The 15,713-nt window shown below is 38.4% G+C and overlaps 1 protein-coding gene across 11 annotated transcripts in view; it reads right to left on the bottom strand.

Moving 5' to 3' along the window:
- The window catches only part of TSPAN4 (tetraspanin 4), a 1,204,586-nt gene that overhangs the window by 147,527 nt on the left and 1,041,346 nt on the right, over positions 1-15,713 (bottom strand). For all 11 annotated transcript variants that reach the window (XM_089653563.1, XM_089653565.1, XM_089653562.1 and 8 more), the window contains one exon: positions 1,300-1,491. In XM_089653563.1, coding sequence (XP_089509689.1) covers positions 1,300-1,491 — 192 coding nt within the window. The remainder of the gene's footprint in view (positions 1-1,299; positions 1,492-15,713) is intronic.

Here is a 15,713-nt window from a genome sequence, read left to right as displayed (position 1 = left end):
AGCTACTTGTATCCATAGATCACCATCTGTTCCTAACCGCTCTATATACAATTACATGTGAACACTGGTGAAAAGATGCTGCCACTGTTAGTTTGTCATTGCTTTTGTACAAGCTTCCTGGCTTCAGCTGGCCACATACACCTCTGCAAGATATCAGAGGCACCATGGCTGATTTAGCTATGTGAATGAAGTCAAAGAGTAGAATAATAAGTGTTCAGGCCATGTAACATCAGCAACTTTGTAGTAGAGATCTAAAGCTGATACAAAACTATCTACTTATTTTTCTGGTAACTTGTAGCTGGACACCAATCATTGTTGTAGCTGACTACAATGTTTGTCTAGACAGCTATTATTCACTGCTATGGCATGGCCACTAGCACCGGCACTGGGGAACATGAGCAGATACTAAATCTGGTGGTAAATCTATGTCTAGCTCCAAACACTGAAATGTCAATTGCTTAGTGCTCGAGCTACAGATTGAAAAAATCACTGAAAAAGGAACTTTCACAAGCTGCAATTAGTTTACAAATGTGTACATGACAAAAATGTAGTTACAAAATTACACATATCACATTTGCCCTTAAGAACACTTGCATGATCCAACCACTCCACAAAGAGAGCAAGAAATTATTTCCTGAGTCTATATTGTTGATATTTGCTTAATTTCACACTGAAATATTTTCATAGTCATCCAATGCATTGTTTAGCCATGCATACATACATACTTATTTCAACCAGAAGATTCATAAACACTGGCGGGTGGGGGGGTTTATCAATCCTGCTGCAAAGCAAGCCAATGCTAAACTAAACATGCTGCATTTCTCCCTCAGCTGCTGTAACACAGCACTGGTACAAAATAAAACCTGACCCTGAGCACTTCTTATTGATGCATCTGTTTAGAATAAAATTCTGTTTGATCTTTAGTAATACATTTGTAGCAGACCCGGACACTACTGTCTCAGCTGACTGCCCAAGTGATACAGGTGCACAGGCTGAAAAACTTTTACATGGCTCAAAAGAAAAGGCAGACTGATTTGCATCTAGCTATTTACTACACCATATTACCTTTACATTTTCCATGCATATAGGATGCTGAATTGCTAATAATTAAATACTCACTGATATGTTTAGATTTGATGTATAAATTGAAGTCAAATTCCCAGTGTAGGTTCAAGTGCAATTTGACTGATGGCTATAGTCAACTGCTCCATTTATTTTCTCTATGTATTTGGACCTTAGTCCCTATAAGTTTGAACATTGCCCCGAAGATACAAAACTCCCATAATGATTTGTACTTACACTCAGAAGAAGGTATTTGTTCTCCTTAATAGCACCAATGCAGCCCAGAAAGCCCACGATCATCACGATGGTTCCTGTAGCTATCAACAGGTTGGCAGCAGACAGCGAAGGAAAAGAGGAGGAGAGCGTGGCAAAGTTCCCCTGTGTGACGGCCAGCCAGATACCCACTCCAAGGATCCCACATCCTCCTAGCTGCCAAAGCAAAAAAAACAAAGAACCATAGTTATGAACAATTCCATGTCCTTATAAAACTCACACTTTTTGCACAATATCCACATTTTATTTATAAGCGAGCTGGAAAAAACATTTTTTTTACTGAAAAAAAAGACAAAGAATTCTTAAACAAGATTCATATTGCAAAACTTTTTACTCTCTTTAGTCTCAAGGTATTTGTAAATGTATTTGCTATAGTAGAGAGAACAACACACAGAAGAAACCCTTAGTGATTTCAGCTGTCCTGGATCGGTCTACAGCTGTCAAATACAAAGAAGTGTAACCGGCAAAAATGCAGTCCAGGTGAATACTGCTGAATGCCAATATTAGCATAAATCAGAAATGGATAGAAGTTTAATAGATGCATCTATCTATCTATCTATCTTTGGGGGGGGGGGGGGGGTTACTTTATTTCCTTTCAAACCTTTATTCACTTCTATAGCTCCAAAAAAACCAAGATGCTGTCCGCTGCATTGTACGTTATGGGGCCAAATCAGTAAAAAAAAAATATTTTCAAGCAGTTATAATAACCATAGCCTACAGCCAGAAGCATTCTTTTCTCAAGCAGAAAGTTCTTGACTCCATTAATGTATTCCTCCATGCAGAGTGGATCCAAGGTGGGTGTTTTACCTGAATGTCATAGAATTGTATGATTGACATAAATCCTATTGCCCCTGCTGTGTTACACTTCATTTTCGGCAACCACCAGCCTGATCTGATATTTCAGGTGTTGTGTGGCATTTTTATGTAAAGGAGAATAAAATTTAAAACTAAATGTAATTAACATCATACACATGCAAATGATGTTGCTCCAAATTTAGAGAGCTATAACACTGACTGATAGGTTTCCCCCAATTATGTCTGCCTGGTTTCCACATGCAATGTAATATCATTGTCTTTGATTTAACATTATAGTTTTATGCTATTTTATTGTGAACATGTTTGATAAAACACAATTGTAGAGATTTACTAAAACTGGAGCACTCAGAATCTGGTGCAGTTTTGCATGGTAACCAATCAGCTTCTAACTTCACCTTGTTCAATTAAGCGTTGGCAATAATATCTGGAAGCTGATTGTCTTCTATGCAGAGCTGCACCAGACTTTGCACTCTCCAGTTTTAGTAAATAACCCCATAGGCTGCAATCTCTTCATATGCTTCTATGTAAAATGTTTTGTGTGGCTTTGCCCATTTCAAATAGTATTATCATACAAACATGACTCTGGGCAGGAAAGGCAGCTAATTGCATCCTGTAAAATAGTTGTTAATTTTTTTTGTTTTCACAAGAGAGAAAGACTTTACAGTTTGCATCTAATGCCAGGATTTCTCTCTCAGCAGGATTTTCTTGAAAGGGATTATTTTTAAATCTGAGATATGATGGTAAGAAATGAAAGATAAAAAATAAAAGCAGAGAAAAACACCCTACCGTTATTTTGTACCAACACTTCAGGAGAAAATAGCTAAACACAGTGTAAACACTGGCACACAGAACGACCCTCTTGTACTAAGTATTTACAGTAAAGCTGCCGTGACACTGTGCATAATAAACAGGTATTATAACTGAAATACAGGCAATCTCCACAAACCTACAGTTGTCTTTCAGATAACCCTGGGAGTTTGAAAACCTGGGATGCATTACTGGACAGAAAGGTGAAGGAGGAGGAGAGGGTGAGAATCCCTTAATATAACATACCACTATAGCACTACCTTAGGAGTCTCTAAAGATTTGGGTCCTCCTATAGTCCTGCACAGCCAGACAACACACATTCCTCAAAGACTTGTATCCAGTAGACAGTAAACAGTCCTTGAGCTTGTTTTTTTTAGTTTTATTAGAGGTATTTGAACTTGGATGGGGTAAGGGGTGTACGGGATGCCCAAGGGCTTGCCCTTCCCAATTGGTCCCCCTCCCAGGCACCTGCACCTCAGCCTTCTCACTCCATCTTCCACCCAAACTCTCCTGCTGCTGAGCAGGCTCTGTCACATGTAAAGGCTGCCCTTGTCCCATGCCAGGCCTCCTGCTTGGGGATTGGCCAGGGTCCCCTAAGTGTGCAGTCCAGCCTCTCCTCACCCCCACCCACTACTTCTAGAATCTTCTCCAAGACTCTAGGGCAAGGGGAGGTATCAGGGAACTGACCTGTAGAGCATCTCAGCCCTGACCTGAATTTACCCCTGCTAAATATTACACCCAGGCTGCTACTCAGCCCTCCTAACTAAAAACTGAACACTAGCTCCCTCTGGCTATCTTCACAATAAAATGAACTTAGCACCTGCATTCAATTACATAAAAAACTACAGCCAGGATAAAAAGCATAAAATATAATGCCATATCATGTCCATTTGCTCCTATTTTTATGTTTTTGACTTAAAGGGGTTGATTTAGTGAAACTGAAGTTAGAAGCTGCTTGTCTACCATGAACAGCTGCACCAGATTTTGTACTTTCTAGTTTGTTCAATTAAGCTTTGACAAAAAACCTGGAACCTGGTTTCTATGCAGAGCTGCACCAGATTTTGCACCATGCAGATTTAGTAAATCAACTTTAAAGCGTATGTAAACGCTAACAGTAAATGTTGTTTATTTTCTTGCTTGACCTGTTAAATATACCATTCAAATGATTTAATCATACTTCTTTGACAAGTGCAAAAACATAGCTACTCATCCAGCCAGAAATCCCGTGAGATGAGAAGTTTTTGTGCTCTCTGCCTCTAGACTGTTATTGTTTAGTATTGTTCCCTGTTTTCTTCATGGACCACAAAACACCTCCCCCTGTTATAGAGAAGAGAGGGAGGTGTTATGCAGTCTTTACACAGTTTTATGTAGACCATACAAACAATCTTCTGACTATTAGTACCCAATTACAGCAGTGAGTGGAGAGAGTACAAGAAAGGGGTGACCGGTAAATTCAACTTTACAGCCTTTACTGAGTAGATAGAATCAGGGCAACACAGCATCATGTTGCATACAGCCTGTATTTCCTATCACAGTCCCAAAACCCAAGTAGTGTATGCACAGACAAATATTATTTATCTTTAAATATTAATGAATTGTAAGTTTTAAGTTGATTCACAAATATGTATTGATGCTTACCATGGGTTATCTCTGTATAGATCTCTTAGTATTCATCTTTACAACTGCCTACATAACAAAAAGGCCTATTTCATGGTGTAAAAGCATAAACATGAGCAGGACATATGAAATGTAACTATCAAATGGTTCAAGACTGGCTTGGACACAGAATTACAAGCAGAAAACCCTTTTAAGTAATTTGTGCACTTAACAGAGGCGGAAAATACACAAAGCTTATCAGGAAGTCTAAAATGTCAGGTAGTTTTACAGGAACAGATCTAAAGGCTGATATAATGCTTGCAACATGTCAATATGTGCGTTAATGTCACAATGTCAGTGAGGTCAAATACAAAACAACCTGAGCCATATACATCAAATAAAAACAAGCTGAACATATGTTGTTGTGACAACTTGAACACAATTTGGTGCAATGCATCAAAACAGATCATTGACAGAGAAGCAACTAATAAATGCTTCTGCACATTTCTTCCTCTGTGGTATGTAGGAAGCACTTCAGGTTTAGCCAAAGAAGATTAATGAAGAGGAGATTTTGATTTAGTTAATTAAATAAAAACATTCGCAATTTAATATCAGCACAGGTTATGAGCTGAAAAACAGCAAGAATAGAAATAAACAATCCTAATGTAAGTACATGCAGGGAATGCACAGCTTGGATTGCTGTCCTTGGTGCTGAACCAGAGTTTCGCACTCCCTTTCACATTCATAAAAGCATCCTCTTCAATTACCTTTTGCTCAGTTTAGATTACAAAGAAGCTTTTTGGCCACATGCATTGCTTACAGTTTTTCTATTCTGCCCAGATCATAAAAAAGAGATTTAAATACTATTTACAACCCCAATTCCAAAAAAGTTATGGCACTATGTAAAATCTACATAAAAACAGAATGAAATGATTTGCAAATCTCATAAATCTATATTTTATTCACAACAGAAAATAAAAAAACACATGAAATGTTTAAACTGAGAAAATGTACCATTATAAGAAAAAATAAGGTAATTTTAAAATTGATGACAGAAACACATCTCAAAACATGCTGGTACAGAGCAACAAAAAGCGGGAAAAGTAAATAGTAACTACAAGGAAAAGCTGGAAGAACATGTTGCAGCTAATTAGATTAGTTGGAAGCAGGTCGGTAACATGATTATTTATAATAAGAGCAAGAGCTTAGAGAGTCAAAGTGTAAAATCTGGGTTTATGAAATTTGTAAATCATTGCATTCTGTTTTTATGTAGATTTTACACACTGTCCCAACTTTTTCTGGAATTGGGGTTGTAGGTTAAAATTTCTATGATTGTTCTCAATTATCCAGGGCATGGTATAGCTAGTAGTATTTAGTCTCATTCAAATAAATTTTTACTAATGAGTGTAAGAAAGATATCTCATAAAATTTCTATGATTGTTCTCAATTATCCAGGTCATGGTATAGCTAGTAGTATTTAGTCTCATTCAAATTAATTTTTACTAATGAGTGTAAGAAAGATATCTCAACATTTATATCCACACAGGTATCACAGACACCTTAGTCCAATCATCATGGAATGTATAGTAATTGTCCAAGAGCAGAATGGAAGTTGTAAAAGTTGATATTCATAGTGCTGTGTAGTGAGGATCACAAAGACCTATACGTTGGAGGGATAAAAACAACCACTAAAAAAACAACGCAACGTTGGAAGGAAAATTCTATCAGCTATTTTCCACGTCCTAATAAAAAAGGACATTCTTTTGAGTACAGCGAAGTGCACATCTAAAACACAGAGGACAATTAGTTTGAAAGAGGTGTGAAATAGGCCATCTGCGTTAAACTGGAACAACCATCCCTGAACAGAGAAGAGGGCCTTAGAAGCAATCAGCTTCTAACCTCAGCATGTTCAGTTAGGCTTTGGCAATAAAAACTGGAAGCTGATTTTGCACTCTCCAGCTTTAGTAAATAAACCCCATCTATATTCTACATATAATGCACTTAATAACACCTATGCAGACTTCCGCCAAGGATGGGATTATATAACTAGAACAGAGTGGTTCCACAACTTTCGCGCCTCCCATCATGTTCTTGGACAACCAACATCTATGTTGATTTTATGATGATTTTGATTTTGGTGTCTGTCCGACCTGTGTGGATTTAAATGTTGGGGTATCTTCCTGATACTCATTTCAAATATAGAAATGGCTTGGAGAAGCTACAAAACATCAAAACATCATCAACATTACAGAACAAATTTAGTTGAATGTGACTAACTACTACTTGGTTAGGTGAAATACTTGAAAACAAGAATGTTTGTATAGGTTCTAAAATCCTCGCTATTAACAACTGTGTGTCTGCTTTGTGTTTGAGTTTGAAGGTGATGAGGTTGATTATATGCAATCAGATTCATCTTTGAACCAGACAACCAGAAAACCTGGTTCACAACTATGCTTGTTGCAGTCTGCTGCGGGAAAAAAAGTCCCCGACCCTTTCCAAAACTTAGTGACTGAAAACACATTGAGGTGAACGTGTCCCATAGGAAACAAAAACACTATAAAATGCATAGGTGTGAACCAGGCCTTACACAGTGTCTATGTCTGCCCTTAGAATGGAAGGCTCCTCATGGGTAATGTAAGCAGTACTTTTTTGCTTTTAATATTAATTGCTTGTAAAGGATAAGTTTGCATTTAAAAAAAAATAATAAAAACACATTTTTTGCACGTAAAATAAAAATGTGCAATTACTATTTTTTTTGTAGGAGCTCAGAAAGCATTGCACTCACAATCAGCAGATCTCAGAGCTCCTGCAGACTGTCAGTGTAGGCTGTCTACTCGTACCTCATATGGACAGGCAGTTACACAATAAGAAGAAGGCTCGATGAACTATGTAGAGTGCTCATTAGTGCCCTGGTAGTTCATTGATAACTACAAGCCATCAGCTGCAAAGGCTGTTGGTACTTATAGTTCATTCATTCACAGATCTCTGTAAACCGTAGAATCACGTTCTTTTCAAATTGTGACAGTGGGTGCGGGGAGAAGATCCTTGGGTCACTGTCAAAATGGGGGGTGGGGATCAGTGAGAGACTGCAGGAGTGGGAGCATGTTACATGTTCCACCCTAAAATTGTTCCCTGAAAACATGTTCCAAAAGGTGAATTTTTAAAAGTGATATATACCTTCTTACAGGGTCTGGGGGATTTGTAAAATAAATTCTGTAAATCAGCATAGAGTTTAAACTAATGAAAAAAAAAATGTTATATATATATATATATATATATATATATATATATAATAATGGTGAAGTATGTTAGTAAATTAAACATTATGGCTAGTGTTATTATTACATGTACTTCTAAAACGCTGTCAAATTACACAGAGCTTTAGATATATATTGTACATTCAAGTCAGTCCCTAACCCTCAAGAAGCCTACAATCTAAGGTCCTTAACTCACATACACATACTAGGGCCAATTTATAGAGGAGCCAATTAACCTACCAGCATGTTTTTGGAGTGTTGGAGGAAACAGTATCTGGAGGAAATCCACGCAGGCACAGGGAGAACATGCAGACTCCAGGCAGGTAGTGCCGTAGTTGGGATTACGAACCAATGACCCTAGTGTAGCTAATTACTTGGCCACTGTGCATTTATACACAAATATGAGATACTACTAATAAATCTTCATATCAACGGGAACTTGGTATTTGGGGAACCACTCCAAGGGGCACATGCTAAACAATGGCTTTTATACAAGACACATGCTTTAATACTACTGAAAATATGGACAGCGCCACTGGAAGAAAAAAATAAAAATAAAAAATTAGAAAAATACTAGGAAGAGCAGCTATCTAAGCCTTGAGAACAAGGTGCAAATTGGAACAATTAATCAATTAAGACAGCGCTCCTCACTCATAATATACAGTTGTGTTCAAAATTATAGCAGTGTGTTGAAAAAGGTGAATAAAGCTCAGAATCCTTCTAATAGCTTTTATTTCCATACACACAAATGCATTGGGAACACTACACATTCTATTCCAAATCAAAACATGAAGAAAAATATATCAAATTTGTGTTGTTCCTCTAAAAAAATTGAAGAAAAGTGAATATTAGACTGTTCAAAAAAATAGCAGTGTTTGTATTCTTCTTTACAAACTCAAACATTCACTATATAAACTGAAAAATGTTTAAAGATTTTGCTTTCCTTTGAATCACTTAATGAATATTTCGTTGTATAAGCACTGTTTCTGAGAACTGCTGTACATCTGTGTTGCATGGAGTCAACCAACTTCTGGCACCTGTGAACAGATATTCCAGCCCAGGATGATTGGACTACATTCCACAGTTCTTCTCTATTTCTTGGTTTTGCCTCAGAAACTGCATTTTTGATGTCACCCCACAAGTTTTCTATTGGACTAAGATCCGGGGATTGGGCTGGCCACTCCATAACGTCAATCTTGTTGGTCTGGAACCAAGATGTTGCACATTTACTGGTGTGTTTAGGGTCGTTGTCTTGTTGGAACACCCATTTCAAGGGCATTTCCTCTTCAACATAAGGCAGCATGACCTCTTCAAGTATTCTGATTTATTCAAACTGATCCATGATCCCTAGTATGCGATAAATAGGCCCAACACTGTAGTATGAGAAACATCCCCATATCATGATGCATGCGCAACCATGCTTCTCTGTCTTCACAGTGTACTGTGGCTTGAATTCAGTGTTTGGGGGTCGTCTGACAAACTGTCTCCGGCCACTAGACCCAAAAAGAACAATCTTACTTTCATCAGTCCACAAAATGTTGCGCCATTTCTCCTTAGGCCAGTCAATGTGCTCTTTGGCAAATTGTAACCTCTTCAGCACATGTCTTTTTTTCAACAGTGGGACTTTGCGGGGGCTTCTTGCAGATAGCTTTCAGGTTTTGGTTGCCATTTTAACGCATTTGCGATCATTTTAGCTGAGCAGCCTATCATTTTCTGCACTTCTTTATATATTTTCCCCTCTCCAATTGACTTTTTAATCAAGGTACGCTGTTCTTCTGAACAATGTCTGGAACGACCCATTTTCCTCAGAATTTCAGAGAGAAATGCACTGTAACCAGCATGTACAACATTTGCTGCCTTCCTTCCTTAAATAAGGGCAATAATTGCCACCTATTTTTCAAAGAATGAATGACCTCACTAATAGAACTCCACACTGCTATTATTTTGAACATGCCCCTTTCAAGTAGTGGTTCAATTACACAGAATCAGCAGCATGCATGTCATGACTGTTGGATTTCTATTACTCTACTACACCTGCTAGTAAATTATTTGCCATGTAGAAATATCATTTCTACCAAAAACAGTGATTGATCAGGTTAGTGATGTCTGACTGCTATTATTTTGAACACAACTGTACCTCTAAGTGTGTAAGAAAATTACATCTATATTGGTGCAATTAAAGGAAAAAAAATATTAAATAAATACAATAGTGCACTGAATAATACCATGCAAAAAACAGTGACTGAATCTCTATGTGAATACACAAATCAATAAATGTCCAAAGAAAATGTCCATAAAAATATGTAGTGAAATCATAAATATATATATTCTTCAGAAATTCTTATTATAATTAGCTTCTGTGTTGTATAACCCAACACCCATGTGAAATCCACCACCAAAGGAATTGAATACACTCACCAGAGCTCCATGCTGGTAAAATTATAAACCAGCTAAAAGCGCTTTGGCTCTTGGAGCAACGATCTGCAGAGGCACACGCTGACTATTGCAACTCCTTGAATAGAATCTTCATGCACTCAAAATGGGATAATAAAGGGTGAAAGAGGAATCTACATAGCATAAAACAATCCAGGCATTTTATTAAGTTAAAAGCTTCAAATCCACTCACACTGAACAGTGTCACAGGTGACACTAGCATATACTGCATACAACAATGTTAATCATAGGTTTGCTCCAGTCCAAGTTAGACATCAGCAGCTCATCCATACGTGGTGACGTCACCTCCAAGGCCCTTCCCTACGTGTTTCATCATCCTACGTCCTCCGGGCTCTCACTGAGAATTAACAATCAGGACCCGGGACTCCTGGTTCCAGGCCACCTGATCGCTGCAATAGCCTCTGATTGGCTAACACAGTGATCAGTTACTGTGAGCCCTCCCCTGTATTTATTTCCTCTTCTGTATGAAGGGAAAGATACATTGTTTCTTCCTCTTCTTGCAGGAGAGGAAGATATACACAAACAAAAGTGAGTAAAACAAAATTAAATTAAAAAAATAACAAGATCAAGGTTGGTTAGGGTTAGTGTTAGGGTCAAAAGTTACAATCAGCATATTTTGAGTAGAATTGAATTTTTTTTTTTAATTAGTGTCTGTGTCAGTGTGTTTTAGGCAGGATCAAAAAGTGCAAAATGTTAATGATTGTTTCTGGGCTGTACTACAGGTACAAACAACAACTAACATACACATACAGTATGTAGTATCACTGCGATTGTCAGAAGCAGGAGAATTTTTTTTGGGTAGTTTTGGGTGGTGCAGTAATAGCAAAAAACATAACAGCTAAATTTAAAAACATGTTTTTATTTCCTTACCTAACTTTGCTTTGCTGATCAAATGTACTCATATGGTTTGTGGTGCCCACTTACATAATACAAAAGAATCTATTGCAGTATTCCTTCCTATTCTCCTTGAAAATGACATATTTACATCTTTATCTGCTAATTGAAGGGCTTACAGTGCACCTGTGTAATTATTTGGAGATACAGAAGAGGCCATATTCTACAAACATCAGTATGTCATGTCTGTGTGCTGCTAGTATGTATTCTGCATGAGGCACCATTTTCATTTTATAATAAATCCTATGCTGGTGGGGCTTATTTATGATAACAATATGGAACTGTTGCCCACAGTCATTCGATTCCATGTTACATTGTTTCAGCACAGCTTACACAAAACCTAACTGGTAATTATGAAAATAGCCCATGTGTTTTCTTTGCTTCATAAAACACAAATGCCAAATTCAACAATATATTTTTATTGCCAGATACCAGATACCAGTACAATCTATACACAGTCAGTGTTAGTACAACAACAAGACAATAGGAATCAACCAATCAGATTTAAAGTACATCTCGCAGACATTGACCTTGGGAACAGCCCTACAGCCTTCATATTGCACATGTCTAGGAAACATTACAAATGCTCCCTTTTAATTCACTTGATCAATGCAGCCAGTGTTTGTATTCTGCTCACATGGAAAATATCTCACCCCTTTCTATAGCTTTCTGGTTTTTGAATGTTGAGGATATACACACTATGGAAAATCATATTGCCAACTGTAACCACAAAACAGAGAATTTGAAAAAGTCATGATTTTATTGGGTATATTTCACTCTCACACATGAATATGGAAATGCCCTTGCTGTGGGTTAACTTATATACCCTATCACCTTGCTACTGAACTACCAGACATCGGATACTCAGGTAACTACTGACTTGGACCCCTTCTGGGCCCATTCCCCCTCTCTCTTCTCCCTTCTTTTTCCCTCCCCACTCCTACTTTCAATTTCCACCTGTGGTCTTTTTTTCTATACTTCTGCTTGTTCTTTCTTCTTTTCTTTTGCTACACCTATAGTTTAATGTTGTTACTACTGCATAGAATGTGGGTTTGCCATAGCTCTACCTTTTCACCTTGCCCCTCACCCTTCCTTAACTCAGACACATATTATTTTTGCCCTTCCACTCAGTGTGGAGACCTAGTTTGACAACTTTTAGATTTGGGCTTATTTTATAACTGTGGTTATACGGTTTTAAAAATAGAAGAAGCAAATGGAACAAATTTTGCATAAATATTCTCTCATTTCTAAATCTTGTGACATTTGTCTGCCTATGTATTTCATTTTTCAGGGTATTTTGTATACCTGTTTTGTTTCTGCATAAATGCATATCCTGTCTTTGTCATGTTGGCAAGTTACATCTGTTCTGATGCTGGAATATTATATCTGATATTCTTTCATTGTACCAGGCTGCCTTACTCTTGACTTAAAGTTTTTAATACTTGCATCTCTAGACAAAACCATTTTATTCTCGGAGAATTGGGAAAAGCTGTACCTTCTGTAAATTTTTTAAAGCTGCCTGTGTCCCTATTGGAGAGCATTACCCAAAAATTCTATATATAAAATTAATCAAATATGAAAAAAATGTGTGTGTATATGCACAATATTGCCAAAAGTATAGGGACACCCCACCAAACTATTGGATTCAGGTGTTCCAAACACCTCCATGGTCACAGGTGTAAAGAATCAAGCACCTAGGCATGCAGACTGCTTCTACACACATTTGTGAAAGAATGGGTCCTTTCAGGAGCTCAATTAATTCAAGCCTCCAATAATTCCATCCATGAAATTTAATTGCTAATAAATATTCCATGGTCAAGTGTTAGTGGTATTATAACAAAGTGGAAGCAACTGGGAACAATAGCAACACAGCCACAAAGTGGTAGGCCACGTACAATGACAGAGCGGGGTCAGCGAATGCTAAAGCATGTGCAGTGTGCAGAAGTCACCAACTGTCTGCAGAGTCAATAGCTAAAGACTAAGTTAAGTAGCAGAGGGGGTTCTTAATCAGTTTCAGCTGCTTTGGTGTTAATTAAATTAACAACAGATGCACTAGATGGGCAACAATGAGATGACCCCCAAAATGGGAATAGTTTTATAGGTAGAGGCCAATGATATTTTTTCCCTACTCATCTTTTTTGACTATTTTTCACTGGTTTTGCATTTGGCTAGGGTCAGTGTCACTACTGGTAGCATGAGGAGATACCTGGACCCTACAGAGGTTGCACAGGCAGTCCAACTTCTCCAGGATGGCACATCAATATGTGTCATTGCCAGAAGGTTTGCTGTGTCTCCCAGCACAGTCTCAAGAGCATTGAGGAGATTCCAGGAGACAGGCAGTTACTCTAGGAGAGCTGGACAGGGCCGTAGAAGGTCCTTAACCCATCAGCAGGACTGGTATCTGCTCCTTTGTGCAAGGAGGAACATGATGAGCACTGCCAGAGCTCTACAGAGACCTCCAATAAGCCACTGTTGTGAATGTCTCTGACCAAACAATCAGAAAAAAACTTCATGAGGGTGGCATGAGGGCCCAACATCCTCTAGTGGGCCCTGTGCTTACTGCCAAGCACCACAGAGCTTGATTGGCATTTGTCATTGAACACCAGAATTGGCAGGTCCACCACTGGCACCCTCTGCTTGTTACAGATGAGAGCAAGTTTATCCTGAGCACATGTGACAGACATGAACGGGTCTGGAGAAGCCATGGAGAATGTTACGCTGCCTGTAACATTGTTCAGAATGATCGTTTTGGTGGTGGGTCAGTGGTGGTCTGGGGAGGCATATCCATGGAAGGATGCACAGACCTCTACAGGCTAGACAATGGCATCCTGACTGTCATTAGGTATCGGGATGAAATCGTTGGACCCATTGTCAAAACCTACGCTGGTGCAGTGGGTCCTGGGTTCCTCCTGGTTTACAGCAATGCCCGGCCTCATGTGGTGAGTGTAAAGGTAGTTCCTGGAGGATGAAGAAATTGATACCATGGAATGGCCCCCATGCTTGCCTGACTCAAATCCAATAGAACACCTCTGTGATATCATGTTTTGGTATATCCAATGCCGTCAGGTTGCACCTCAGCCTGTCCAAGACCTCAGTGATACCCTGGTCCAGTTCTGAGAGGAAATACTCCAGGACACCATCCGTCGTCTCATTGGGAGCATGCCCCGATGTTGTCAGACATGCATACGTGGTACTGAGTACCATTCTGCAATGAAATTTCAGCAAAATGGACTAGCCTACTGCATAATTTTTTCACTTTGATTTTTGGGTGTCTCTGAATTCAGTCCTCTGTAGGTTGGGGCATCCTTACATTCCTAACACATTACTCAGTCCAGGTTCAAAGTGTTCCTTTAATTTTTTTTTAGCAGCGTGTGTGTTTTATATATATATATATATATATATATATATATATATATATATATACAGTGGGGATCGAAAGTTTGGGCACTCCAGCTAAAAATTTGTATTAATGTGCATAAAGAAGCCAAGGAAAGATGGAAAAATCTCCAAAAGGCATCAAATTACAGATTAGACATTCTTATAATATGTCAACAAAAGTTAGATTTTATTTCCATCATTTACACTTTCAAAATAACAGAAAACAAAAAAATGGCGTCTACAAAAGTTTGGGCACCCTGCAGAGTTAATATCTTGTACTGCCCCCTTTGGCAAGTATCACAGCTTGTAAACGCTTTTTGTAGCCAGCCAAGAGTCTTTCAATTCTTGTTTGAGGTATCTTTGCCCATTTTTCCTTACAAAAGTCTTCCAGTTCTTTGAGATTTCTGGGCTGTCTGTCACGCACTGCTCTTTTAAGGTCTATCCATAGATTTTCAATTATGTTGAGGTCAGGCGATTGTGAAGGCCATGGCAAAACCTTCAGTTTACACCTCTTGATGTAATCCCCCGTGGATTTTGAGGTGTTTTTAGGATCATTATCCATTTGTAGAAGCCATCCTCTCTTTAACTTCAGCTTTTTCACAGATGGCATCAAGTTACCATCCAAAATTTGCTGAAATTTTATTGAATCCATTTTTCCTTCTATTCGTGAGATGTTCCCTGTGCCACTGGCTGCAACGCAACCCCAAAGCATGATTGGTCCAACCCCATGCTTAACAGTTGGACAGAGGTTCTTTTCATTAAATTCTGTGCCCCTTCTTCTCCAAACGTACCTTTGCTCATTCCGGCCAAAAAGTTCAATTTTAACCTCATCGGTCCACAGAACTTGTTTCCAAAATGCATCAGGCTTGTCTATGTGTTCATTTGCAAAGTTCAAACGATGATTTTTGTGGTGAGGATGTAGAAGAGGTTTTCTTCTGATGACTCTTCCATGAAGACCATATTTGTACAAGTATCTCTTTATAGTGGAATAGTGTACCACAACACCAGTGTCTGCCAGATCTTTCTGGAGGGATCGTGCAGTCAAACGTGGGTTTTGAATTGTGTTTCTCACAATCCTGCGAGCTGTTCTGTCTGATATTTTTCTTGGTCTTCCAGATCTTGCTTTAACTTCCACTGTTCCTGATGACTGCCATTTCTTAATTACATTCCGAACAG

The sequence above is a fragment of the Staurois parvus genome, unplaced genomic scaffold, assembly GCF_062004578.1.
Source record: "Staurois parvus isolate SC_StPar_1 unplaced genomic scaffold, SC_StPar_1.0 ptg000715l, whole genome shotgun sequence".
NCBI lineage: Eukaryota > Metazoa > Chordata > Amphibia > Anura > Ranidae > Staurois > Staurois parvus.
The sequence above is the reverse complement of the archived record's forward strand: the minus strand, read 5'-3'. Positions and strand labels throughout refer to the sequence as shown.